The 26,271-nt window shown below is 33.7% G+C and overlaps 2 protein-coding genes across 3 annotated transcripts in view; both read right to left on the bottom strand.

Annotated features, from left to right (window-relative positions):
• Nucleotides 1-4,019, bottom strand: part of LOC108754738 (kynurenine/alpha-aminoadipate aminotransferase, mitochondrial-like) — a 21,258-nt gene extending 17,239 nt beyond the window's left edge. Inside the window, exon 1 of the mRNA XM_018497277.1 lies at nt 4,005-4,019. The gene's annotated coding sequence lies outside the window, so the exon portion shown is untranslated. The remainder of the gene's footprint in view (nt 1-4,004) is intronic.
• Nucleotides 1-26,271, bottom strand: part of LOC108754739 — a 64,130-nt gene that overhangs the window by 1,953 nt on the left and 35,906 nt on the right. Inside the window, exons 2-5 of one of the 2 annotated variants that reach the window (XM_018497279.1) lie at nt 1,982-2,043; nt 1,323-1,530; nt 1,091-1,256; nt 274-546 (exon numbers count right to left, since the gene is read on the bottom strand). In XM_018497279.1, the coding sequence (XP_018352781.1) occupies nt 274-546; nt 1,091-1,256; nt 1,323-1,528 (645 nt within the window). In that variant the 5' untranslated portion in view covers nt 1,529-1,530; nt 1,982-2,043. The remainder of the gene's footprint in view (nt 1-273; nt 547-1,090; nt 1,257-1,322; nt 1,531-1,981; nt 2,044-26,271) is intronic. The other variant, XM_018497278.1, reaches the window with a different exon arrangement.

The following is a 26,271-nucleotide window of genomic DNA, read 5'->3' as shown; positions in this document are numbered from 1 at the left end:
ACAATTATTGAATAATTAGAGTGCGCGAACAAGCATATGAGAAAGGCACAACACAGGCCTAACGTAAGAAGAAGAAGTATTAATATCTAAGATCTTGACAATTTTATTTAAAATATTATAGAATAAAGAGAGAGATTCTAAATAAAAATAGACTCAGAGCAATTTCGGAATAAAAATAGACTCGGAGCCATTAAATTTTCAATGTCGACTATTGAAAAGAGTTAAAAAGGAATCGTTTCGAAAGACATAAGATTGCAAATATCGAGTATATACCTGGATATCGATAGGGTAATATAAATCCCATGGCTCATCGTAGGCGGCGTGACGCGGGTAGGATGGAGGAGGTGGAAGGCACGGCATTACCATGGCTGAACCCCTTCGTTCCAGATAACTGCTTCCAGTGCTGCTACAGGTGACCGAGCTACATCTTCTGTGATCGACCGGGGGAGCCAACCTCGGTTGCCTGATTGGTGGTGCCAGCAAAGAGTCGTATCCACCGACTGAGGCGAAGCGAGGTGCCACCACGGGTGAATGAGACTGGTCCATCTGACGTAAAATATTTCTATCAATTACAAATGCTCGACGAACGGACAAATTATCAATTAAAAGCCACTCTGTGAACTAGAGAGCACTCTCTGAACGCCACTCTGTAAACTAGAGAGCACTTTCTGAAAATGGCATGGCATCAGTCCAAAATTTTTACGTTCTGTCGAAAAAGTGTAAAACTTTACTACTTGAAAACTGTACGATCCAATCAATAGTGATGTTTCAATATATAAATCTTCTCGACGATTTTTTTAGTTACGATATATCTGTTATTAAATAAAAATTGTTATAATTCGGTAAGGAATATCGATATCTTTACTACTTTTTTTTTTGTAATTTTAGAGATTAAAGAAAAAAAAAAACATAAATTTCGAAAGAATGAAAAATTCATTTAATTTTTCAGTCAAAAGTAGAATGATTTTGTTAATATTTTAACTCTAATGATACATTTTACTTTTAGAAGAATGTATTTCATTTTAGAGTTGTGTGTAAGTATATTTGTGAATGATTTTAATAAAATTATTTAAACTGCCATGAGATATACCTCGACGCATAATGATCTTCTCGGACCACGACCCAGCCTAGGTGGTAACCTGGCGATCGCTTCGAGAGCAGCGGCGAGGGCGCGTTCCTCAGCTTCAGCTTCCGCGACCGCCGCTGCTGCCGCTGCAGTCAAAGTTGGATCTTCCAGTTGTTTACTCGCTTTGCATCTGACAAATATATCAACCGTATTTTAATGACGACGCAAATACTCGTTTAAACATTCTTAAAATTACCTGCTCTTGTAAACTACCAGCAACACCATTAAGCTGAAAAAGCCACCAAGGGTCGCGGCGATCCGTACCCCCGTCATGACATCGTACGTTTTGTAAAATTCGATTTTGACCTGTTCACGTTCGCTTAGTGTCGGAGTTGCGTCTGGCAGGAACGTCGTTGGATCTGTCGTCGTCGTCCCTGTCACGTTGCTGCCGACACTCCCCATTCCTACGAATCAAACAAATTCCCTGTCGTTAAACGCGCGCAAAGAAAGAGAAAGAGAAATATATATATATAGGTTTGCGGATTTGAGCTGAATGCTGATACTCTGCAAATTGTGTTTGAGTTGAATGCGAGATGTCTATAAATTGTTTGCAAACATTGTCAAAAAGATAATAAGTCTTGAAACTTGTAAGAGGCTTTCTGTAAAACGGGCTGTAAATACGCGTTTATTATCAAGAATAAAATATATAAACATAAAAGATAGAATTTGTTTATTAATCTAACTTAATTTACCGATTTAATTGTAAATCTAATAGCGGTGACACAATTTCTATAATAAAAAAAGAACAAAACGGAAAGGAAGAACAATCACATTTGAAGGAACTAAACTACTTGTAAGTATTTCAGGGAGAGGAAAGTGCATAAGCTATAAATCACATCGAGAGCATTTGTTTACCGAACTGTGTCGGCCAACGTGTGCTGACTGGGCTCGAAAATGGAGTGACGGCGCTGAATTTCCTGGAACAGAATGAAGGCGCGCCGTCAAAAGAGGAGCTGGCATTCATCCGGCAGGGTTTTGCATTATCATGAAAGTACGAGAACAAAAAAGAGAGAAAATACTAGGCAAAGAAAATCGGCGTAAATAAGAGTGGAGACGCATGCGGAGGATTTAATAGTGGAAAGGGTGAAAAGAGGGGTTTAAAGAGGAACACACACAAGAAGAGGGTCACAATCATTGAGCAACAGTATCGCGACGGAGAAAATGAGAGGTACGAGGTATATACACATTGCTCTCGGGCTTGGCCGGTTAGCATTGTGTAAGTAGAAATGGTTGTAGGTTCACGTATTGATTCCACCTTTGCCAGCCTACCTCCTGGTTAGGAGCAACGAAGCGTACAACGACAATCAATCAAGACCAAAATTTGTTCTAGAATGTTGTTATTCGTTTTGTTGTTAAGCTTTTCAGAGCTTTGGATTACGAGGATCAAAAGCTGGACGTTTTGCCAAAATCGAAAAAAAATGAAAAAAAAAAAAAAACTCTTATCTTTGAAATATAATTGATTCTGCCATTATTGAGACGCTAGTATATTGTTGATGCTAATATATTATTGAGACGCTAATACATTGTTGAGAAAGCTGGATTGTTAAGAAAGCTGGACAGCAATTTCTACAATTGACAAAACTCTTTACTACAATTATTTCCAATTTTTACGATCACAGATGAGTCACAGACGATCAAGACAAGATTCTAAAGGGGATCGTAAGAGACGATTTTAATGTGTTGTATATAAGCTCAGTAATTTTAATATTTCGAGAAAGTAAATAGCGACCGACATCTGTATACATAGTATAGAGTAAATAAAAAATACGAAATAAATAAATTTTTCAAACGTTAGTCTAATATCACTGCCTGAGCTTAGAAAATATTAGCGATAGAACTGTACATCAATTAGGTATTGGTCAATTTTGCAACACAATTATCTCATAAAACTATTTGTTCTCTCATATTTTTACATCAATATTAAGAAAAATTTATAAATTATTTACAATTATAAAATATTTTTATACATGAGAAATTGATATTACAAGAAATATTAAAGGACATTCGAGTTTTGTGAAAAGCTTATTTCGTTGGTACGTTTCAAACTCGTACGACAGTATTGAACTGACAATCTGTTTGATGACCGAAAAATTTTCTATTTATTTGCTGAATCCAATATTTCAGATTACTGGGAGAAATATCAGGTTTTTACATTTCACTGAGCATTTTGCTTTGACGGAATTTAACAAGCATCTTTGTTTAGAAAGAAGCTAATGATTTAATAAAAGGATAACAATTTAATAGAAGATATATCGCCCTTGAAATTTCCTCGTCTTCTCTCCATTGATTCAATGTCCTTAATCACTTGGGTTAGGTCAGATTAGGTCACACGACAACCTGTGGATGCTCCACGTTCGAGAAGGTTGTTCCATGTGCTCTCACCAGCCGTACCCCGTAAAATTAACGGCGCGGTAAATCCCCCAGAGGGTTTCCACCTACAGAATTCTCACCACGTAACGAGAGCTATTTACTGTTTTGCGTATAGGACAATAGAAGGGAAAAATTACGCAACAACGTGGAATTATCATAAAGATATTATTTCCATTAAAATTTTCTAGAATTAGCTCGCGCGCTTACACACGCACACTTCCTTTCAGTCTTTCTCTCCATTGCTGCTTAATATTTCAATTAAAATATTTCAACAAGTCACTTTCTAACTCTTCAAAATAACATGTAAAATCATTAATATTGTCTTTTATTAGAAAATGTCAAGAAAGATCATATGTGTGTTAATATTAATATTTTCAATCTTTTTTATTAGATATTTTGGTAACTCATTCTTAAAATGTAAATCTATTCCTTGATAAATATTTCAATTCTCAAGAACTACTTGAAAGAAGTGCTTAATATTAAAACTTGATGAATAATCTTCTTTGATATTTTTTTTTATTACCGAGAAAAATTGACATAAAAGTGAAACCTGTCGAGAGCCACTCGTTAAGTCATTCATAACATGAAAGAACAAGATGAAAATGGAATAGCACTTCATTGTGGATTTATCTTTTGAAGAACCTATGTATTTTTTATCATTTTGTAATTAATTTCTGAAAGAACATTCGTGGAATTTACGTGCCGCAGATTCGCGTAGTGTAACCTTTTCATAATTCACGCATTTTAATTTTTAATCCGGCAGGCAAAGCTATTTTCCGAGTAACTCTCGTAATGCTACGGCGTGCACGTAGGAACGCGAATCAGCATTACATCATATCTTCAACCCAACTGCATCGGCAGTTCGTGCATAACAAGCGATTGAGCATATCCGACTTACGCGTTGCCCGTTATGCGTTCTAACGATCGCGCCGTGCGGCTTACATATAACACCACCGATGAAATTTTGAAGGGGATTAGCGAAGTAAATTCTGCTGCGCGCATGTGCTATTACGCGGCATTAAATTTGCGTACAATGCAGCCTGAGAGTCTGCCGGAATAGAGAAGGTATAATATTAGACGGGCGTAGTATAATCAAACGGCTGCGTTCCGGTGAAGTCAAACATACAGATCGGTCTTCGTTCTTTGGCAACGTTTGCTCAAAGGAAGTAGAGTAATCTGTGCTTTTCGTACCTTACCTTGTCTTTTCGTGTTAACGACAGCTAAAGCGAATCAGCCTATAAACAATCGAGGATCATTTTACCTCCTTTTCATCGTAATTCAACGCAATTATTCAGTTTATTCAGTGAGACAGAGATATCTCTAAAGAATTCTATACGTATTCTGTCATCTAATTGTACTGAAAAATTAAATGTTATGATAAACTGCTTAAGTTTCATTTAAAAAGTGCGGTGAAAATGAAGGCAGCGTCTTCAATTTTTGTCCCAAAGAAAGATTAGAGAGTTCTCTCCTCTCTCGAGCATTGATTTGAATATATCTTTTTTCAATTATGATATATTTGCGGATTCTATATATTGACATATGTATATAAATTTTTTAATGTTGATGTTGAGAATAGTTTTAGTCTTAAATATTCTAAAAAGTCAATTATTTTAAACACTTAAGTATTCATCTATAAACTTAGATTGTATTATATTTGTGTGAATTTTTATTTAGTTCGTTGAATAAAATTTTGTTCGAAAAAATGGCGACTTTTTAGGCAGAGCTGCGTGCCAAGAGGTCTCTCCGAGACTTGGTGTGGTGTGAAAGAAACTTTCTGAAACGCAAATTTGCACCACGTCTAACTTTTGCGAGAATGCGCGGACGCTCACGACGTCCGAGGTGTATCGACGTCCGAAAACTCGGTCCAGGTGAGAAAGTTATGGGGTGAACAGATAACTTTTTAAATATTCGCAAAAGTTTGCCAACGCGTAAATACCACGACGTAGAACGCGACGAGAGACGATGTTTTTTCGTTCGATTCGTGAAACGAAGGGCGAGTCTTATCGACATTCGGCGAACACCATTTTTCCTCTTTGATGCCCGGCAGGCACATGTTATCATTTCCACGTCGGCAAACGGTCAAAAAGGAGTGGTGCGACAGTGGGCGAAAATGGGTCGTCCGATAATTCGATTCCTCGAAAACACCGTTGCGATATGTATGGATTTGGGTTAACTTCGTTTCAGCGATTTCACAGTCACGGCGTGTAAGACTCTCTCGGTCGCGATGCTTCTAGACAATACAAAATTTATAAGTAAAAGTATCCCTTATTAAAAATTAATATATTTTTTTTAATAATCCCATACAGAAATATAAGCTACAATTTATAAGTACTGAAAGAAGCTTTGTTTGTTAAATATAAAAAGATATGTAAAAATGGGGGAGAGATTCCAATATGCATATCACGCATTATATAATTCTGAATTTATTCTAAATATATTTATATATTATATTTTAAATGTATCATATATTTTATGTATTTTTTATATTGTGTAAATTCATTGCTAATCTCGCATTTAAACTTTAATACGTAGCAACACAGCTTACCGTAATTCGTTCATATCTCGAAAGTAAACTTTTTCATTTGGGAGATTTATCGAAGTTTTAAATTATCGGCTGTCTCAATCATGTAAGCTGTATGTATAGCAATATACAATTTGGATGGGCGGATATAGATTATATAATATGATTACATATAAATACAATTTATAAAAATTAAAAATATTTAATTGTATAATCTTCGTGTGACTAAAACCAATAAGATTATACTTTGTAATACATGTGTGGCGTTCTCTAAGCACATAGAATACTTTATATTAAATTGAGAAGAACGTTTTATTTTTTAACTATATACAAAGTTTATTATTATATACATGTAAACATGATACACTATCTTATAGCAGCTATAATTCTGTTTGGTAAATTTGATAGTTAATGACTTAACATTGTTGTTGTATGATCTATATATTCTCATACATCTCATTTTATCTTATTGCTTTGGAAACATTTGAGTGTCGATATTAACATATACATTAAATATATCAAACTGAGTCTATTCCATTCGACATTCCACGATATTCTGTCAGTATAACATAGAAGTACGTGATGTCTTTTTTGTATAGCACTAAAATAAGCGTGAAAGAATTACATGAACATTGGTGGAACGTAGTCGATAATCCGATTCTAGAAAAACGTACGTCTCGAAGTGCCATGGATTTGGGTCACTGGTTCGAGGCCTGTTGAATGCCAGATCGTTTCGCCGATTTCGCTATTGCCTCGCGGATTATGATCTTTACTAGAATCACTTGACTAACGATGGGAAATATTTCAAATGCTGGACCATTTGAAATATTTGAATATTGAAACTGAAAAAAGAGATGAAGAATCAAGGATCAAATCGGTGGATTTGTTTTGTTCGTAATTTTTTTTGTCCCATGAAAACAAGACTGCTAATTTCGCAAAATTCGATCAATTAAATCAATTTCAAGGATTCGTAAATATCTTCGAAAATTCAAGTCATTCTGAATTTCCCTTTGAGCAAATTATGTGATGTCAACAATACTCGAGTTTATCTTAAGCTCTTCAAATTCTATATCTTATAGCGTTAAAATGATAATCTTTCATTCACAGATACTTTTTACTATTAGATATCTTGGATTGATTAGTCTTTGTGTTTATAGAAGAGTTATGGAAAATAATGTAAAAGAATTATCATAGATTTAAGCAAAAGTGATTTTAAACTTTAATAGATTCGATGTTTTACTTGTCGTATTTTTTGTCACAGTATATTAAAATAAATTGTCACATTTAAAGTACTAATCGCGCTTGAAAGACCATTCCAATTAGCTGGATGCCATGCTGCAGAGATTATCGCCACTAGGGAATCGAGAGCCATCAGGAACAAAGAATTATTCATCACAAATTATTCTCCTCGTTAATTGTGACTTATTCAGAAATGCAGAACATTCTCGTGTCGTATTATTCTATTATTCCTACGAAGATTACTTCGCGCAATGTTCACAATTTTACCTTCTGTGAAAAATTGCAATATCAGCATGTTAGAGATAGAATTCAGATCCTAAGTCTTAAGAAATATTTTAATAAGAAATAAAAAAGTTATAAATCTACCAAAACATAGAAATATATATTTTTTTACAAAGTATAAGTTGAAATGAAGCACACTCGGGTTTTAGAACAAAAAAGATGAAAAGGGAACATACATAGAAAATTCAGCTAAAAAAAAAAAAAAGAATAGATTTATGAATTTGGAAAAAGACTTTTAAAGATTTGCAACCGTTACGTAACCAGCAATATGCATTCTCGAAAGAATCATCGGAATTCCGATGGTTGTTCTCTTGGAAACATCGAATAGCCGGGGTCGATGAGCGAAAATTCGGTAACGAGTACGTCAGCGATCTCGTAACTCTGGGTTATGTGCAAAGCGCGTGCAAAACGGGTAAAGGGTAGGGAGTAAAGAGGAAAAGGGACAGAATCAATAAACCACCCTGCCAAAGCGAGCTTCGCTCGAGCGAAACGCGCGACACCTTTAACGTCCACCTCGGCCAAGTCGAAATGTGTAACGATATTCTGAAATACGAGATCATAAATCAAACGAACTTGCTATGAGAACCGAGTCAATGACGATATTCAATACGGGGCGTAAATTTATGAGAATAAATAAAAATCCAGTCGTTTTTCGAGCATTTCAAATAAAGATATAAATTTTATAATCATAAACCGAAGACATTCGGACAGATATTTGCACGTCAAAATCATCTGAAATTAAATCGGAATCGTATAAAACTGTTGCATCGAATTATAGGTAGTCAATCTTTTGAAGGAAAATGAATAATTTTTCACAGTTATGCGAACTGTGATGCAATCTATCGTACAATGGAAAAGATTTAAGAGCGAAGATGATAAAACACGGATTGTTAATTCGAACATAAACCGACTGTGACTTCGGGCAGCGTACTGCGTGTGTGCATGACGAAGATAAAGAAAATAAAGGATAAAGAGGACAAGGGTTGGAATCGATAAACCATTCCGCCAGCTCAAGCTCAGCCCAGTTCACCTGAAACTAGCCGAGTACTGGATAACGTTGTAATATCCATTGTGCTCGATGGAAAGAACTCTTGTGTCGGGAATCATTAAAATCCAATTTTACAATCGGTAACACAAGCTGATCAGAAATAAGCTCTTAATCAGTGAGTTTATAATATCTTTTAAGGATAGCTCTTAACGTATAATAACATTACTATCTTTAATATTTATAATTATCATATTTGTTGTCGACACTTATATTATTTGAAATTCTACTATTAACTCTCATTTTTATTTACACTGTAAAGTGTAATATATTTTTTGTTTCTTTTGGAAGCTATGTTTAAATTTATGTTAAAAAATACATCTAACGATGTTTAATAATCAATGTTTAATACTAATAATATAAATTTTACTAACTCTTATATACGTAATGTTAACTACTATCTTATGTATTATACTATTATTGCATTAATATATACAATATGCAATAATTGAATATTAATTATTCTATCATCATCAATGGCGTGCAAACAATTAAAAGAGGACGAAGGAATAATTCAATTGAACTTCTAAAGACTATCTTGAAATATATATTATTAATTATTCACACAATTTATTTAAATTATATTATTGACCGAAACATATGAACCAATGCATCATCAACGATAAATGTGCATTGACCGAAAGTAATATACTGTTGCAGGCAGCATCCTCGAAACTCTCTTCCTTTCTTACCTATCCTGTGCTCGAGCATATTCAGTCGTCGGTGCACTTCCCTATTTTGTATTCACGAATTCCTTGGCCAAAGATGTGTTCTTAAACGTTTGAGTCCGCAGTGAAAATATCTCTCTTCCCTTCAATCTCCAAGACGAGATACTGCAGCAATGCGATTTCGATCAGAGCAGTTTCTTGGCCTAGTATGCACATTGGCTAACCCAGTTTCGGAAATTGTGACAGGTGAAACACGCAAACATTTCCGCGATCTGTCATCTAATGAATCATTACAAAAAAAAAGGTCGAGCGATTAAATATTTCTTCTTTTATGTATTACATTCAATTGATTGTAAAATTGCACATTTTTATCTTTTAAAAGTCAGATTTATTACAATTATACTAAGTGAAATGCCAACAAAATATTACACTTAAACACGCGATATGATTCGCTAACTTTAAATGTTTATAATTAAAAAATTATTATAACCTCGATATTTTGATATTAGAATTTTCGTCTCAAAATGACTTCAATCTGTCACTAACAAATGGTGCATAGAGTCTGAGACATGTCCTGTATAAAATAATTTTTGCCCAATTATAAAATAAAAAAAAAAGAAGAAAAAGAATTCGAAAAAATTGTCCATTAATATTTTCAAATTTATTTTAGTTTTTGACATGAAAGATTTTCTTATGATATTACCGCTCGCGAATGTAGTGTTTGTCAAAACGGTCACCGATTGAGGATTGAGATGGCAGGTGTAGTGAAATCGAAGATCGATTTAACTTGCTTATAACGCCATTCCAGGCAGGTGTTGCCGCCTAACTAAGGTACCATTTCGCGCACGTGGAACCCATCGGGGAGTCAACATCTCTGATATATGGCGTCATGTAATTGAGCATTCCTGATTCCCCGATCTTTCTTAAGAAAGACTTTTATTACATTCAGACACACAGAATCAGTGTGATGAAGGAATATACGTATAATTCCTTTCGCGCTTTAATAAAGAAGTTACTGTATGATTCGTTCTATAAATATGATCGTTTTCAAAGAACTCGAAAACTGTCCTCTTTTATTTGTAAAAAAAGTTTCCAATTGTTATATATCATAAAGTCTCTTATTTATTATATCATAACCTTCGTCAATTATGACTGTTAATTACTAATCATGTACATATAGTACCTAATCATTTATTCGATTATATTTTTTCTGACCCTGCCTTCAACCGAATCGATCTACGTTCCTTTTATCAATGCCATAATGTTGATTTTATCTCGATTATTAGCATCGTTGCTGATTAAAAAATCAATTAAATGCAAGACCTTTCGGATCATGGAATCACATTTTCTCTCTGAAACGACTGAAACAGTCCTATCGCCGTCCGCCGGTCGGTGTGTTAATATTTGCATTTCATTTCCATTTTGAGCGCTGGAATGAGATAAATTCGGTCAACGGATTTTCTTACATGCCACTGCGTGCAAAGCGTTCTCGATCGATAACTGAATAACGAGGAAATTAATTAATTATTACGCGTGGTCTGCGCGTGAGAGACAGGCGCAGCCACGATCTCCGAAAGAGGCGGCTTCACGGGATAACGATTATTCAGAGTTTGATATCGCGCATCCTGATGGTGATAAATGTTACTTCGAAGCCATTTATTATCATATGCCGAACTAAATTAACTTGAGAGTATATACACATAAACGAATCTGTAATGTAAGTTTTGTTGAGAATTTAACACATAAATTTCTCGACTAACAGATGGACTTTAGACGTGATTACTCGAAGCTAGAGATAAATATCAATCATCCTCAATCGCTATTCATTTCTCATTTCTTTGTTGAAAGTATTGTAGATGATATGTGTGTGATAGAAAATATTATACTAATCGGAATCATATTACTTGATATGTTACTATAATAATTTGTGAAATTTTTTATTAAACGCGATCACCAAAATTGTCAATCTGTCAAAACTGAGCATTTCGAAGAAGATATCGTTTCTAAATTAATGTCACATAAGGTTATCAGCTTTTTAAAATAACATATATTCTTTTTGAAGTAAAGCTGATCGTTAATTAAAATATTATGTTTATAAAATTATATTAATAAAGATTGTAAATAAAAAAAATTATGTTATAGAAATATTATTAAATACTTACATCGAACGCATAAAAAAATTATATAATCTCTGCTTTCGACCCAAATCATCATTTTTTTAAATGTACATATGCACTCTTTTCTTGTGATTCAGATATGGTAACTTTAATCGCACATTTCCGTCGTAAAGTGTTTATTTATTAGCATCAATCTATTTGCGTAGTTAATTAGCAGAGTTCACCTTGCTATGTACATCTCAAATGTGTGATTATGACTACGATTACATCGTGCGTTTAGTCAGCGATCTATACAATCTGTAGATTAAACAAAGACGCCTATTGTATAGATCGCGAACTAAGCGCATGGAGTAAACTAGGCCTATATATATATATATATATACGAGTATACATATTGAATATCTTTGCGCGATGTTGCGAGCAAGCAACTCCGAAAGCAAGCGGGGCTTTCCCCCGCTAAAAGGGTGGCGGTGCCGCAGGTGTGCTATACAGAACAGGCAGAGTTTGCTGCGGCTGTTAGCCGACACAGCGCAGCACGGTGCTCTGCTTTTATTTCCTCGACTTCCTCCAGCCGCAGCCCCCAACGGCTGGCTGGTCGGCTGGCTGGTCGGTTGGCCTGCCGTCTGCTCGAACGAGAAGGTGAGCAGCGGAGGGTGATGGACGCTGTGGGGCTGTAGGGGCGGTTGGTTGGGCTGGTAGGGGAGGCAGGTATCGATTCCATCTTGCATGGAGAGGAGAAAGACCACCTCCCTCCTGTTCTCCCCCTCTGCGCCTCCCTCTCGTCAAATCCCCCGCGCAACCCACGCACTCCGGGTCACCGGGTCAAAGCTCACGGCCGCCGGCTCACTGTTGCTTCTTCGAAATGGGTCTCTCGCGACTGGTACGCGGCAATGCGTGCCTTTACTTTTTTCCTTTTCAAACGCATAGCTCATGCTCGTTGATTTGTTCCTCTGTTACCGCGACACTGTGAAATTAATCCGTCAGGCTTGCTCGTATTCGCTATGTACGTAGTTATGTAGATTAATTGTTTTACGTAATATAATTGAAACTCGAGAAAGTGACAACACTCGATGTTTCAATTTTGCGAATTATGAAATTTTAACATATTTACCAGATATTTCATATTGTACGCTAGAATGTAACAAAATATAAAATCGATAAAGTATATTTATTTTTTAATGATTCTCTGCCTTTTAAATATGGAAACGACGAGGAGAATTAATTTATGTAAGACAAATGATATGACTCTATTGAAATCGACAAATTTTAATTTTGTATGTATTTTAGATGTATGTTTTGACGCTCGTTGCATTTGTGTGAAAAGTAATATTATGAGAAGTTAAATGTAAAACTGTACACTTGCTTCTTGCATCATTCTTTCCTTTCTTATAAACTGTAATAGATACATATATGACCTGTTTGAGTTGTTAACTCATTTTACAAATACGACGTACATATCGTTAATGGAAATCTATAGGAAACTTTGTCAAGATATTTTTCAAGGAAACTATAATATTTTTAAGATAACTCCTATAAGAGTAGAATGTTTAGATATATTTTGTAAGTATCCTATATATAAGAGAAAATTTGAATAATATTTTCAGCCGCCGCCCCCGGTTATACGCTGATAATGTTTCAAGAAAAATGAGAAGATATATATCTATATGTAAACACGTTTTTCGTTCTTCTGTGTGCGTGTACATGCGCAATGGATTGAAAAATGCTTTTTTTAATTGTCAAATCTTCTGTTTTGCACTAAAATAGTGCATTACTATTTTAATTAATTTTAATGATTACACTCAAGTTTACTAACGATGAAAAGAGCGATAATATATTGATCACGTTTTTTTCCTGAGCATAATATCCCACGCACGAACACGTTCCTCATTTTTATATTGCCCTATAAAATTATCTTTTCTTTACGCATTTATAAATGACCCGATTATTTCACAATTTAAAAAAGTTAAGCACTTTTTTCGTGATTACATGCGAGATATGGCTAACGAAGTTTAAAGTAATGATGATCAAATAATTTAATTTTTTATCGCGGTGAATGCAGTAACAATTAGAAGTATTCTTACGTATTTATTTTAACCTAGTAGCCATTATATTTTCAGATACTTGTTAGTTGACTCGCCAATGGAACTTGACAGTTTGACAGTCTCCTTTAACCGGTCCACTCTCGCGAGCAAATATATCTTGACATCGTCGGTATGATATAGCAGTAGACAATCTAGCAGGATAGGGTCCGAGAGAGTACAATGAGGGGAGAATTGCGTTGTACATTAACTGTATAAATTTACTTTATCCATCTCCGCCAGAGACCATGCTAATATTACACCGCGCTAGATCTTTGTATGACTATCATGTATAAAATTAGAGCAGTATCCTAAAGAATTCGTTTAATTATCAATTAGAGGAGAAAGTGGTATTATGGCCAGTGATATAATGGCTCCTCTTAATAATATCTCCGCTATTAAGTGTCAAACTCTAGCGATTACTTATGGAATTATTTCCTTAGTAGCTCGCTGTTATAGCACTACTCTAATATGCGAATACACAATAGTCAGCATTTATTATAACATATTTTTACTTTCGAACAATTTGAAACGTTTTTAAGATACATTTTAGCATTTAATTACGCATATTTCCTCATTCTTCTTAAGCTTGAACGTATTATCGCACGAATATATGTATGTTTTGAGTTGTGTTCTTTGTTGTTTTACATTTTTTTATTTGGCTGTATACATTTCGAGTTATGCAAAGTAAAACAGTAATATGATATTTTGTTAATGTAGCCTTCTAAACGTGCTGATTATTGATGGTCCCTTTTTTGAAGTTTTCATATCAAAATAATTATTCCGTAAATCGAGCTTAGCTCTACTATTAATTTATAGTTTATATTACATTTATATAGATTTTTAGTACTAAGCTGTCTATACGTTGTCTATTTTTGGGAAAATCACATTACCACCCCTATTTTTCTTTGAGCGATTATGCAGTGTCGCTACATTATAAATAGCATTCTAAGTAATAAATATTTCGTAACTTTGAGTCTAAAAAACTGATTGAATAACATTTTGACAAATGTAATGTATTGTTAAGTTTTAAATTCAAATATTGATTTTAATCAAGTTTATTGTACAAAAAGTAAATGGGGTGCTATAATACCACCTTCTCTTCTACGAATTATTTCGGAATTTATGATCAGAAAGAGAGAATTTCAATAATTTAAATTTATGTATTAATATAAAAGCAGAATAAATTAATGGTGGATAATGCGTTTACTTTATATATTTTATACGTATATTTTTTTGGTCGGTTTAACTCAAATATCTAAAAATTGTTTAATCATATGAATGCAAATAAAAAAGGGTAAATACATTTATAAATACATTTGATTTTGATTTTAATTATTATAATTTTATTATTCAATAAGTATTGATTATGATAACGAGAAAGACGTAACATATACAATTTATTAAATTTGTAGCATGCATGGCTTGCAGCTTCAATTACCGTTCAATTATCTTCAAAGCACTTAATCAACGAATGCAGACATACCGTACGCTCCCTGAACTATTTAATTCTGCTGCTAGTCATGCCTTCGTGCACTCGGTAATTTTTAATTGCCGAGTGGAACTTAGTATGTACATGGCTATATACGAGAAACGCATTATTCTTTTTTGTTCGTCGTTGTGAACTGACTACAATTCTACACAATATTTCTTTAAAACGAATGTTTCTTTGTATACACGAAAAATATTTCTGTAACAATTTTGAATATTTATCTCCGACTATTAACGAATTTATTAAAATATCCGATACGAATCAATATACAAAACATTGGAAAATTGATATTCTGATTATTATTGCTTGCTGCAGACATTTATAGTATAGAAAATTAATAATTTATACGATTGAGGTTTTGACGATTAAAGATTAAAATTGAAAGTTAATGCTGAAATCATATTTTTTGGTGAATTTTAAATAGATTTTGTTCCAGTAGAATTTCATTTTATAAAGCTAACAATAAGTCTGTAAACAGAAAATATTAAAAATTGGAATAGTGATCCATTTTGTGTTAGAACAATCAATATAGATATAATTTTAGTTGTAATTTACTACATATTCGAAATGATTAATATATAAAATAAGCGATACTGCTCATTTGCGAGCAAACTTATTTGCAAGTTAAATATTATAGTAATTGACAATTTTATAGACAACTCGTTTGGGAAATCTTGACGTCAGTAGAACGGTTGAATAATGAAGTGTCGATACTGTTGAGCAAAAATGATGTTAGAAATTCTCTTTTGCGAATCTCAGTTTATGCTGCGTAAACTTCCCCTCTATATATCTTCTTTAAGAAAACTATTTTGAGATTTTTTTATTAAAATAACGTTCGCTTTGAATAAACTTTTTAAATAAAAGTTTAAATAAATCTTTTAAAAATAAAATATCAGATATTTCTCAAAATAAAATTTAATTAATTTGAAACATTTTTAGCTCAAACGTAGTATTTCAAAGTTCTCAATCTTTTTATTTAAATAATGTATTTTTGTATCCAATAAAATAGTTTTTTATTTCATAATTCTTGCCAGATAAAATAATATAGCATACGTAAAAAATAAATCTGCAGTTTCTTCCAAAATCGCTGTTATTAACGTTTTTAAAATTCTTTATTCTACGCATAAGAAATGCATAAATGTATTTTAAAATATAGTTTTAAGTGATATGAAATGTACATAAAAGATTAAATATTAATAACATTAAGTTAGCGGCATCTTTGAATATTTGATGAAACTTATGGTAGAATCTTTTTCCTCTGGAGCACTTTTACGTAAGTTCTGAAGGCAAATCTTGGAAAGATACGTTTATGCTGGAGATGAGTGAGTACCACGTTAACTGCATCAAATCTTCTAGTAGAGAGAAATTGTCACTCGACTAGTATTTATTGTAGAATTAAATAGTAATGCCTTTTAGTATGAATATCTTTCTCCTGGTTAAATTATGTACTTTAGTTAAAATTATACGTGCTTACATTATTGCTTTGTTTTTAAATCTTTCACTTTATTGTAGATAAAAGTCACATAGCTGAATTTAATAATCGATTACGTTTAATGGATAAAATTAATTTTATTGTTAGAATCAAAAGATAGTGAAAAGCGGTAAATGAAAAAATTTATTCATATGTGATTAGTTTTCTGGAGTATGTCGTGCGATCTATGGGACGCGAGTGGAAGGAACTGCAAATTCACATTTACGAGGGGAAACGAGAAAAGAGAGAGAGCAAACACTTGTAATCGATGTGAATTTAGATCAACACTCAAATGTGTATCTCGAAGTAATGCGTCCTTCTGCCTGTTTACAAGAAAGGAAATCTGCCGAGCAGACATCCTGACGGAATGTCGTTTTTCGAACGTCGGGAAAGGATTGGAGAAGATGAAATACGGAAAAGTGGCCAATCTCTCTCTCTCTCTCTCTTTTCCTTCCGATTCTCTCGGGTCCACTTGGAACCAATCCAGGAAGCGGCCATGGAGAATTTTGCATGGAGAATAACAGCGTTCCTTGGCTATTTGGAAATGTTGCGGTAGCTCTCAATTCGAGAGACGAAATGTGGGATCGATCGAATTGGTGAGGGCAAGTCTCACGAGGGAAGAAAGGGATCCATCCAGAGAGATTTAAATCAAGAACCGGTGCCAAAGTGAGAAGATACCGAATGCTCAGATATCGTGTACGTTTCCGTGAATGGCGCATAAATCGACGATAGATCATTCGTAAAATACAGGATCGTTGATCCTGAAATTGGTAATTTGCACGGGTGTCGCAATCGCCATGAGATTAACAGGGAGTAAGCTCCTACACAATTTCCGACTAATAGATTTTCGAGTTACTGGCAATTATACGACTGCGTGCGCCCGCATACATCTCGATAATTTATGCAGCCGATAATTAATCTCTACATGGTAAACGGAATATATTATGACGAAGGATGCGTACGTTACTATGCACACGGGCTACTTGTCAGAAAATCTTATACGATACGCTATTTTGTTGGATATTGTGCACTGGACAGACTCGCGACCGGATATATTCCACCGTTGATAGATTGCAAATATAATAACAAGGTGGTAGTGTGTGGTGGGTGTGTCGGGCATTCGAACGTGGTTGCCCGAAAGCGCGGGAGGTGTGTTTACAGCTCGCGGTTAGTGTCGACTGCCGAGAGAATAAACAGCAGCTGAGCTAATCTGCAATGCAGATGCAAGTACTTCTGTAACTTGTAACGTGAGCATCCTAAGAGACTCTTGACAGCAAACTAGCCGAGCCCGAGTTGTAGACGACCATGCATATGATGAGGGCAAATTTGCCAATACCACAATGGCCGCTCATATGCAGCCTGCGGTATTCTGCATGCGGATAATATCCCGATGGAGTGTTCGCCGAATGTCAACAATTCTTGTTGCGGGATATATTTTGGTAGCAATTATTATTAAGCGGGCGTATCGAGTCACTTAATTATATCAATTTCATATTTATTTAATTTATTAAAGCCTGAAATAAATTTGCTCACGTTTTTTTACATGGAAAATAAATTAAGTTACTCGTTTCAAAGATTATTTACGGTTCATAAAAATTTGTTTACGTACACATTTACATTCTTTTGCAGTCCAATTGCAATTAATATTTCGCTTGAAGCAGTAAAACGTTAAAGCAGTTAAACGAAATGATTCACCTCGATTATTAGCTGAAAGAGTTAAAGTTTCATATTTTGTTTATAAAAATAAACATATTCTTTATGGAGCTGTAGCCTAAAGCAAAATATATAATTATGTTTTTTACAAACGTGATTTATAATTATTTTTTATTGGTGTATGTTTACAAAATGATATCGATTGTGCGGAAGAAATAAATTCTAAAGATGTATATAGGCAAATCCAACAAATAAATGTTTGTTTCCAAAAAGACATTGTAAAACGCGAAACAAACATATAAATTTTTTACATATAATGCAATGTTGTCAAAATAAAAATCCCATGTGCGATAGCGGATCGTTACTAAACTCATAATATCGATATAGCGCTAGAAGTACGTCTTTAATAAAGGTCCCTATAAAGGATTTAATGATAATAAATGTAAATATATTTCTAGCGCGAGCTAAAAAATTTTGAATCCATGCTATTTGTTTTTATGGCCAAACTGAATGACACTTATAGTCATCCATAACCTGAATAGATGCAATCTTGTTCCTACACCCGAATCTGTTAAAACTAATCGTGAACATATGCTGCCAAATTGCTTGGGATCAAACTCGTATATATCCACATTTATACATAAATCTCACATATATTATACATATATAGGGACCTTCGATCAATTTTAAATTTTATTTGTATATTATACAGAATACGTATAGGTATAATGGCTTGTGATCGAAGTAACTTAATCCAAAAATCGAATGATCGCGGCATACAATCGTTTATATACATACAATCGTGTTATAAACACGTGAATATAAACACGAGTCCTGGATCTTAAAAATTAATGAAAGTTTGGTACGTGTAGTTGAAATTCAATCGATCAATTCGAAATTTTACTTCCCTCTGTAGCTTCCTTAGCAAGAAACTCATTAGAAATCGACATTGATCACATTAAGTCGATCAGTACTACTGGCATTATGGAAATAACGATGTGCGTTGTTCGTTCGGAGGGCCAATAGGTGTCGGAGGCGCCTCGGTTGTTCCGGGACTTTGTTGAGAAACTAGAACGAGCTTATATCGCCTTCGATGGCGTCGTAGGGTCGTGCCTGGGCGCCTGGGGCGGCACCAACCACGGCATGGAGAACGACGGCGTTGACGTTATTCCGCGAAACTCAGAATCCAATATCGCAGAACGCGCCTCATTCTCTCTGCCCATCGGCTTACTCTTCCACTTTTATCTTTTATCATTCCCGAATACCTCTCTAGCATACTCTTTGCGAATTCTTTTCTTCTTCGTCTCTCTTCAAGCAGCTTTCTGGTACCTCGAAGGAAGCTAAAGGGAGAAATTTAACAGTCTGCCGATCTAACCGTTCGTTCATGAGTCAGAAATTTCTCTCTTTGTTCCTCCCTGCCTCTTTCCCTTTTCTTCCCACCGCTTATTTTCCAATCTGTATTTTGCTATCTTTCTTCTTCTCAAACTTCTGCTCTCAGGTGATATCAATTCTGGAGTGGGTAAACGCCTACAGTAAACAATGGCCGATATGTCGATATTTCTAGGTAGCGAAGACAAGGGAAATAGGCTGTGTGTTTGAAAGGATCGGTACCACAAAATGCACACATACTCGCGGAAAAGAGGCTGTATCTACGAAGAAGATGGCTGGATCATAAAATAACCAGACAGACACGAGAAACATCTTTATCAAAATTTTCAAACTTTTTTGCGAAAAGAATCTTCGATTGAGATTCAGACGTTTCTCGTTATATTTTTTTCATGAGTAACTATTTTCACGTATTTCGTTTTTCTTTTCTCTCGTAAATCTCTGTATTAAAATAAACATTTATGCTTGCAAATAATAATATTTAATCGTTAGGAAAATTCAGACGACTTTAATTAATAGAAATCAATGGATGTAAAGTGATAAATGATGCAATATTCGTATTACAACGATATTAGGAACTCTACTGTATTAAAAATGAACTCTGCAAAATTCTACTTCATGTTCAAACAAAAAATTTTCTTTTGATATTTGAGTATGTTGATAAACGCGACCTATCCAATGACATTATTAAAATTTGAATTTTATCGCGCAATCAGAGGAGATGAAAGTATACGAGTTACTGTGTTATCCATTCCACTTAGATCAATCTCCAATACTGACCCCAATCTGTTTCATCTCTCAGCAAAGTTGCACTATCGCGAACAGAATCTTCGACGATTCAGTTATATTAGTTATATTTCTCTTTTTCGATAGTATTGACTCGACAAAGTCTAAAGCTGTAGATGATGACTTCAGTCGGTTTCTTTTATCGCAAGTGCATGTGACGCTTTCATCTTGTTAACACATTGTTAAGATACAGCAAGCTTTTTAAGAGAGAATTCTGAACCTATCGCAGAATATATGTGCACTAGTTGCATATCGAGTTCTTCCTTATATTTTCTGTTTTGACTCTGAGCGATATTTACGCGATATGAATATTTTAATAACAGAGAATTTAACATTCTCATTTTCTTTTGTACGTATATATATGCGAGTAGTATTTAAATAAAAATATAAAAATATTTATCAAGTATCAGTCGGAATACTCATTCAACTTTTTCAAACCATTTATATCAGTCACATTTGACGTAAAAGTAGATCGTGATTTAGTAATAATATCTCTCGAAATATTAAACATTTTATAATAAATATAAGAAAAGTGTTGGTAATTCGTTAAAAAGTTTCTCTTGAACAAAAACATTATCACATGAACGAATGTATATTAAATTTATTAATCCTCAAAATAATGTCAGCAAATTGTCAAAGTTACAGCTGTTTATAAAATATCATATTCGGGAATTTATAATATTTAAACCGCTTATATTTTGACAATAGTGTAAGTTCAATTTTGAAAACATCGTTAAATCCGCTGCAATGCGTTCATTTATATCTGTATTAAATTAAAATTGTTAAAAAATTATATTTAAGTTTCAAAATATAATCTTTAGATATTCTCAAAATAAGCGATTTATTTATTATATAATACATAGACACGTATATGCGTACATAATCTATAAAATAGTTGAATTTCAATTTCGATAACGTATAATCTCCAATATTTTAAAGAAATTTCGTCAGCAAAAATGCAACGGTCTTCTTTTATAATAGAGATTTTCCAGGATTTCAATATATAAAGAACGTTGGATTCGAAAGCAGCCTTTTTACGAGATGCTTTATTGACAAGGCAAAAAAATATTTTCTTTTCTTCAACTGGATGAACTTCGGGTACTCAGAGTAACGAACTGGAAAAATAACTTCTTTTTACGAAGATTTTAGCGGGTGATAAAATCAAGTTTGCGTATATGTATTTATTAAGTAAATAAATATTCACTATATTGCTCTCTCGCGCAAAACAGCACCGACGCATCCTACATTTCAGTTAAACTCTGGCAGGTCAACCAAAAGAGTTGGCCTTCATATACTTCATTTTTAGTGTGGTTCTCAGGAGAAAATTACAATAGATTTTGCTTTGTAAACGCAATGTCTGACTGCGCCGACTCAAGTCGTAAATATTAGAAAAAAGAGAATGAAAATACAATTATAATCCTAGATTTTATTTCCGCATACATCCTTGGTCTACATGACGTTATTTGATAGTATTTTGCGTTATCTCGGGTCTCTGGAAATACTAAAGGTGAACAGGGGTGCATTCCACCCGCTTTCCTACACTCCCGCCCGTGGACGATATAACTATGTCGCGTTACGTCAATAAAAGCAGTTCAGATTGGGAATCGAGTTTATGTCATGTATATACAGAATTTACTCTCTACCCTTGTTTTAGATTGCGAAACGTATGAAACTATTTTACAAGCAAACCACTCTAATTAGAAATGTTTGGTCGGAACCGAGAAACGAGAAATGTGATGGCAATAAATTCTTATGATAAATAAAGTGTCTAATAAAATATATTTTGATACGATATAAAAAAAGATGTTAATCAAGACATCAAAGATTCTACAATTTAGATTCTATAATTCATTGTAAAAAAACGAACAAATGCTAGCACATCTTTTGTACAATTTGTCATTTAACAGAGGATTATCAAATAATATACGTACATATTTCGGAAGATATTGCCATACAAAAATTCAATGCAGTGATAAAATTTTATTTAAAATTTAGTATTCTTTTAATACCTAATCAATCGTAAAATTAAATAGACTTTATTTTCACTTATCTCAAAATACAACAAATTGTAAATACAAATTCGATTTTCAATCATAACAAAGTATTCTCGAATACATTAGAACTTTCTTTTTAAAATAAAAAATGAGAAAAGCACACAATTTTTAATTAAATGTTATACTGTTTTACGTAAACTCGAGATGCTTGTGCAGGATAGAGTATCACGTAAAAAAGTTTTGCAAACTAATTTTTTGCGCGTACTTTGATTAATTAACGTCTATCGTTTCTGAAGCTAATTGCTATTACAGATAGTCTAACCAATGCATATGCAAAATATTCACTTATAACATTAATATCAGTACAATAATATATCTTTCATACACTATATATCTTTCTAATCCAATTTTTTGTTACAAATTAGAAAATAATTATATCATTTATTTTTTTTATTAAATCTTAAATTATATCTTATTAAATAACTAAAATTTGGTTGCTAATGATAAAATAATGTATTTTTTTTAATATTTGGATATTTGTTTTAATTGTGAATACTTATTTATTGAATGAGTTAATTGAGGTATCTTGCAATACTTAAGCGAAAAGTTGCAACAAAAGTTACGAGATAAAGCGTAAAAGTGGTTTCTTGAAAGCTTCGTCAAGAATACTTTGCGAAGCGCGTATCTTCGAAAGTGCGCTAAAAGTTACGCTTCGTCGATTTTGCTTGCGCAAGGTAACCTTACTCGATCAAGTAATGACTCGATTCAAAGCGATTGCTGCGGATCTGTTTCTAAAGTTTTCGAAGTTAAAAGTAAGCGTTTTGAGATGAACTGACTGAATCAATTGCGACGATTCCCGAGTTCGCAGAAAGGGAAGAAATCGGGGTTCACATCGTGGAACGGAGGAAATCGCGAGGGAACGAGGACATTTCGCCACTTACACGAATATACTGTAACTGATGAACAGAGTTTTCCACTTTGAAGCTGTGGGGATATAGTTGCCAAAGATTGGGCGATACTTTAGGAGACTTTTACTATCTGGAATCGAAGTTCCGAGAAGATCGTCTGTCCCATTTTCCATAAGAAATATTTGCAGGTATCTGTTACAAATAATGTTGAATATACAGAATTTTTCTAGCAATTTCTTTCGATAAAATGACAATGATATTATCCATTTAAATATATTTTTTAAGTAGTTTAAATATTCTAATAAAATAAAAGTTATATACTTTGAAAATGTCTGCGAAATATTAAGTTCAATTTGACATTTTAGTATTAGAAATTTAGTTTTTAGTTTATTTAAAAAAATCTATAATTAGTGGATTAAAATGCACATTTTTTTCTTTACATGTAAAATCATACATTTTTTTACTTATTTGCTAAAATGATTTTAACTTATTTGAAAATAAGGTAAATTATAGCAAAGATGTTAATGAAATTAGTTAATGAAATTAGCTAATTTCAAAGATAATTATATATTCATACATCATTAATTTTTACTTAAATTATTAGTAAATGTTATGATTTGTATATATTATTTATAAATAACATTTATCGAAACGCGATGTTAAATAGATTAAAGTAGAGCATTGAAAAGAAATATTAAGATGATTAAAATCTCGAAGTAGTTTGACAAAGTAAAGAAATTATAGCGCAAGATTGATGCAATAAATTTGCAAATTAGTCAAGTGCTCCGCTTAACATAAACCATAAACGGTTTCTAATTCAAATCGTTTCTAGACAGAAACGATAAAATATATTTCTTCATAATGCAATGAAAACATAATGTTGTATTATGTATTCTCAGTGGCGCAAGTCGTCTGTCTGTGTGTAGAAATGCATTTCACGGCATTCTGCATGGTTCAAAGCTTCAGAGAAATTGAATAGCGAGCATAAGCTGCTCGAAACTAGACGGTCATTTACGCAACGGAGACCCTGGTAATAATTGAACAAGAATATCTCTGCGAATATTTTGCATGGCACTATATTTTATTGCCATCATATAGCGATGCGCAATAGAGGATTATTTCTTTTTATTTTACGCGTATTATACTTTCCATCAATATTTGACTGTTGTAATAAATCAATATTGATTGTCGTAATAAAACGTTTCATACTATTGTGCTTTACTGTTATATTCTTTTGTTGGATGCTATTTAATACAACATGTTTAAATTGATTGAAGATTGAACTTGGCCAAGAGTATATAAGTATGATCTTCGTGATTATTATTTATTTAATCTTGTTTTTCTTCCTTATATAATACGTGCCTATATATCGCTACTTATAGGAAACAAGGCAAGTGGGTTTATTGTCAATATATGTCTACGAAAATACTTCATCTTCATGCATAATGCAGTGTCGAAACAAAGTACAGCGGCGTCGAGACAAAGAAAAAAGGAACGAATCTCTGCGGAGTCGTTAGTAGCGGTGAACTGAACCGGCAACTTGAATTGTGGTATCCCAACTCCTAAATCATCTTCCTTCTTGCGGTTCCTTTCTTCCAGTGTCGTTTGCTCTCATACCTTCGACTATATAGCGACCGTCATGGGCACTGCTCGCGCGATCAAATTAAAACAGTCCTTGAATGGGCTCGTTAACGACATCCTAGCGTTCTCGGCAAGACTCATTAAATTTATGTCGCGACGGAAGTTTTATCCAGAAACGATGAATGTCTTGGAGTTGCGAGGAACCTTTCTTGTCTCTCCACGTTGCTGTCATGTAGTCTAGCATCGCAAATGTAGTAACAAGGAACGCCCTTCGTTCTCCTCCTCCCTTGGAAAGAGGGATGGGGATGCGCAATCCCGCGAATGCAATGCCAGAGAAATTCTCTGCCAAGAGTGGAATAATTTGTTCCTTGACTTAATTCATTTACTTGCTTGTAGATCTGTCCTATTTGCATTATTCGGAGGTGTCGTTAATCACGCGATTGTTTACGCTATTTGACGAGAGAAAGTCAGCGTAAACTTACCGACGTCTTTGCTTATGACATGGGATCAACTACAATTCAAACATTTGACCAGTTCGTATTCTCATTTATATACATTAGGTATCCGATGTGACACAATAGGAATAATAATGAAAATTATATAAAATATTGAATTAAAATGATAAATAAATAGTAGAATTAATAGTAGATAAAGAATTATTTCTATTTTGTGGGATTAACTTTCATGATCCAATAATGTAAACGAGTTTACATGCGTTAAAATAATAAGTAATTAAAATAATTAAAGAAAGACAGATAAGAGATTCTAGCGAAGAAAGAATTGTTGTTTTTCATATACATGTGTATGTATTTCATCATATATATTTTATCAAATATGCGCGCGTTAATAATACGAGAGTCAAGTATTGTAATAGGAGGTAATTCCGTGGGACATGGTTGGATAAAACAAGTGAGGGGCAATATGTCCTTTGTTCCTACGGCCGCCCAAAGACATTTATCTGCTGGGAGTTATCTGATGTCCGGTTAGAACACTACTTTTCCACTCTGCCTGTAATCGTGGGAGCGAATAAGTTTGTAAACAAGTTTGCCCCGAGAGGTTTTTCTCTTCGCGCAGTCCTGCCTTCTGCTTCATACAGCTATTCATTTTTCCTAATCAAAAAGGAAAATAAAGAAGAAAAAAGTGATTTTCGTCTGGCGGCCATTTCGCTCCGTCTTATCTATTAATAGATAAGAAAGCGGGCTTGTGAATGCTGCAAATAACCGTATCGAGATATTATTCAAAGATTTTGATGAGGTCGACATGCTGAAACGAGCATTGTATACCAGAAATAGCGCGGAAAATATCAGAGCGTGGATACCAGGAAATACGCGACTGTATCAGGCGGCAGAATATTATTTATGGCCGGTAGGGTGATATCGCGAAAAATTTTTTGTCATAAATATAGCATCATGATAAACGTGAATATTTGTCATGTAGAAAGAAGCTTATCTTTTGCACTCATTAATTTCAAGATAATTCTATTTTATGTTAACGTTTCCTCACACAAGTTGATAAAAATATGAGTTTGTAACAACTGATGAAAAATTTATTAAG

This window comes from Trachymyrmex septentrionalis, unplaced genomic scaffold (genome assembly GCF_001594115.1).
Source record: "Trachymyrmex septentrionalis isolate Tsep2-gDNA-1 unplaced genomic scaffold, Tsep1.0 scaffold80, whole genome shotgun sequence".
In the NCBI taxonomy this organism is placed as follows: Eukaryota; Metazoa; Arthropoda; class Insecta; order Hymenoptera; family Formicidae; genus Trachymyrmex; species Trachymyrmex septentrionalis.
This window is presented reverse-complemented; position numbering and strand designations above follow the sequence as displayed.